This window comes from Coenobita brevimanus, chromosome 69, assembly GCF_032717465.1.
Source record: "Coenobita brevimanus isolate Jiangsu-jjx chromosome 69, ASM3271746v2, whole genome shotgun sequence".
Lineage (NCBI taxonomy): Eukaryota > Metazoa > Arthropoda > Malacostraca > Decapoda > Coenobitidae > Coenobita > Coenobita brevimanus.
Genome location: NC_137022.1, coordinates 3,413,625 through 3,416,708, shown reverse-complemented (window position 1 = coordinate 3,416,708; position 3,084 = coordinate 3,413,625). Strand labels below are relative to the sequence as shown.

At 37.6% G+C, this 3,084-nt stretch overlaps 1 protein-coding gene across 1 annotated transcript; it reads right to left on the bottom strand.

Moving 5' to 3' along the window:
- Window positions 1–382: 382 nt before the first annotated feature.
- Window positions 383–2,029, bottom strand: LOC145406049 (zinc finger BED domain-containing protein 5-like). Its single transcript, XM_080277236.1, has one exon. It carries the CDS (start codon window positions 2,027–2,029, stop codon window positions 383–385), a length of 1,647 nt encoding a protein of 548 aa, XP_080133362.1.
- Window positions 2,030–3,084: the final 1,055 nt, after the last annotated feature.

Genomic DNA, 3,084 nt, shown 5'->3' with positions numbered 1-3,084 from the left:
CTACATAACTCAGATCGTATATTTATATATTTTTAATATTTGATATTGTGCAGACAGCTAGTATACACGTTATTAAGGTAGTTATACACGACGTGAGTTAAAGATTTTATAGTAAAATAATGATTATACATAGCAAAAAATGTGGAAAGAAGTAATCCTTTTAATCCTACTTAAACTCTTATCCTTATTTTATTAAAATGATTATAATTTTAACAAAAATAACTTGAAAATTAAACCTACTTTGCTTCAATGCAAGTAAAAAATGTATGACTAAAGACAGGAGTAGAGCATGTTTCCTACATGTATTGATAATATATATTCATGGATGTAATTGTCATTCACAAAAGTGAAAAATACTCTCGTTAAGACAGTTCCCAAGAGCTCAGTGAGAACGCTGAGCCTGCAGATTTTGTACCAGTTTGGAAATCCGAGGCTTAGTGACACTCAATGAGCAACGGATGTCATCTTCAACTTGCAATCGATTACGTTGTTTATTTTTAATGTTCAGCAAAGCTGAGAAGCCTGACTCGCAGAGGTAAGTAGAAGCAAATGGCAGGAGTACACGCATAGCCATTTTGCAGATGTTTGGGTAGCCTCTTAACCCAACCCAAAACTCGGTCAAGCTCTTCTCCTCAAATGCATCTTTGGCAAAGGAGTCATTTTGGAGATCCAGAAACTCATCTTGTATTGCTTCTGGGATGGTATCAACACCTACGTTGCTAGAAAAGGGATTCCTCACAATCTTTGTCTCAATGTCATCTAAATCAGGAAAATATCTCAACAGCTCCATTTCCAGTGATTCCAGATGCTCAAGGATGTTAGCTTTTAACAAAGAATCAAGCTCTTTTTCACTATTGTCATGGAATTCAGAGAGTCTCTCAAACATCGAGATATTTCCTTTGTTTACTTTCCGTTGCCAGTTCTGAACCTTAGCGATGAACCCTCTGAGATTATCTTGAAAATGTATAATAGTATTTCCCCTTCCGTGGAGCTTTAGGTTAAGTTGATTTTGCTGCTCAAAAATGTCTGCAAGATAAGCTAGCTGTTCATTCCATTGTCCTGCTTCACAATGCTGGAGAAGCTCATGTTTTCCCCGAATGTCCAAGAAATGTTTGACCTCTTCACGAAGCTCAAAGAAACGGCTCAAAACATTTCCTTTTGAGAGCCATCGTACTGCAGTATAATACAGCAACGCCTCATGCTCAGCACTCATATCCTTGCACATCTCCTTGAACAGACGACTGTTAAGAGCCCCAGCTTTAATAAAGTTCACAATCTTGGTTACCGTTTCTAGAATTTCCTGCAGTGGTTGAGGGAAAGTCTTGCAAGATAAGGCATAACGATGAATCATACAATGATTTCCTTTAGCTTGGGATGCCAGGCTTTTTACCTTTGTTTGGAACCCTAATTTGGAGCCAAGAATGGATGGGGCTCCATCTGTGCATACACCACGAACGTTTTCCCACGGAATTCCTTCAGCATCAAAGAATTGTACCATTTTTTGCATAATGTCATCAGCTGTTGTTGTTGTTTCAAGGGTAGTGCTAAATAAAAATTCCTCTTTTATGTCATTTCCTTTGACATATCGAACAAATGATAGTAGTTGTGAACAGGAGCTTACATCTGTTGACTCATCATTTTGAAATGCAAATAAGCCAAAAGGGGCTTCTTTCATCTCACTAATAACTTGCAGTTTTATATCTTCTGACATATCATGTATACGATGCTGCACTGTGTTGTTTGATAATGACACCTGTTCCACTTTGGGAGCTGCAGCCTTCCCAAAAATGCCCTCAACAATTAGTAAAGTACAAGGTTTGATAAGTGTCTCTCCAATTGTATGAGGTTTTTGCTCCTTTGCTATTTCAAGAGATACCTCAAAAAAAACCTGCACACCAGCAGTATTTTGTTGTTGGAAGGATCCTCCCTCATCCAGTTTCTGTCGCTTCAACTTCTGCTCCTGTTGCTTAAAAAAATCCATGTCTCGTCCAGCATATTCTGCGTGATTCTTTTCAAGGTGTAGCTTCATCTTTGATGGCCTCATTGATTCTGTGCTCAAAACTTTGTGGCACAAAACGCACTGAGGTTTTTCTTGTCCATGTGAGGTAATGGATGTATATCCTAGCTTTAAGTATTCTTGTAGGTATTTTCGTTTCTTGCACCCTGAAGCCATGATCTCAGCTCTTGATCAGATAGCCAGCAGCCAATGCCTGAAAAGAAAAAAGAAAATAAGTAAATAAAAGATTAATCACTAGTGGATATTAACTTTAAAAAATATTCATTATAGTCACTAAATGTTTTATGAGCAAAAAGATTTTTATGCATCAATAAAAATTTAACTGATTTGTCCTTTTGAGCAGTGTATCCATATGTAAGTTTAGTAGGGTCATTGGGTCAAGAGGGGTATTTGACATCGTTTTTTTTTTTTTTTTAATGGGCTGTGGAGCATACAGAAAAGCTAAGGAATTGGAAATCTGGTTCAGTCTAATACCCCACTAACTAATGCAGGGGTAAATACCATGAGTACAGTACATAGGTACACACCAGTAGAAGGTTCACAATCAGATTGAAGGCCAAATGTGTGGAGCTGAAATCACAGCAGAAGTAAGAGTTGCTGCCACTACAGTGGACAGGGCTAAACTGTGTCATATGTTTTTACCTTCTCTATGGAATACTGTACAAAGAGAAACCGGTAATTACCCCAATATACTTAAGGCTAAACTAGCACAGTAAGGTATCGTTTCATACTTGATTTCTGTCAGGTTTTACCCAGACCAAATACCTTATAATATCTTATATTATCAATAAGGTATTGATCGCATCGCTATCAGTAGGAGGCATAGAAGTTCTCTGCTAGATGTTCATGTTAAACGGGGAGCGGATATTGGTAGTGACCATCAACTCAGCATTGCAAAAATAAGGTTTAAACTTAAAAATCAGAAGAAGGAAAAATCTGGTGTTGGTAGATACGATATTGTTAAGCTTAAAAGGGAAGGAGAAGAAAAGGAGGAATTCAGATTAGAATGCAGAAATAGGTTTTTGGTGTTGGAAACGTTGGAAGAGGGGGAGAGAGGTGTAGATGAG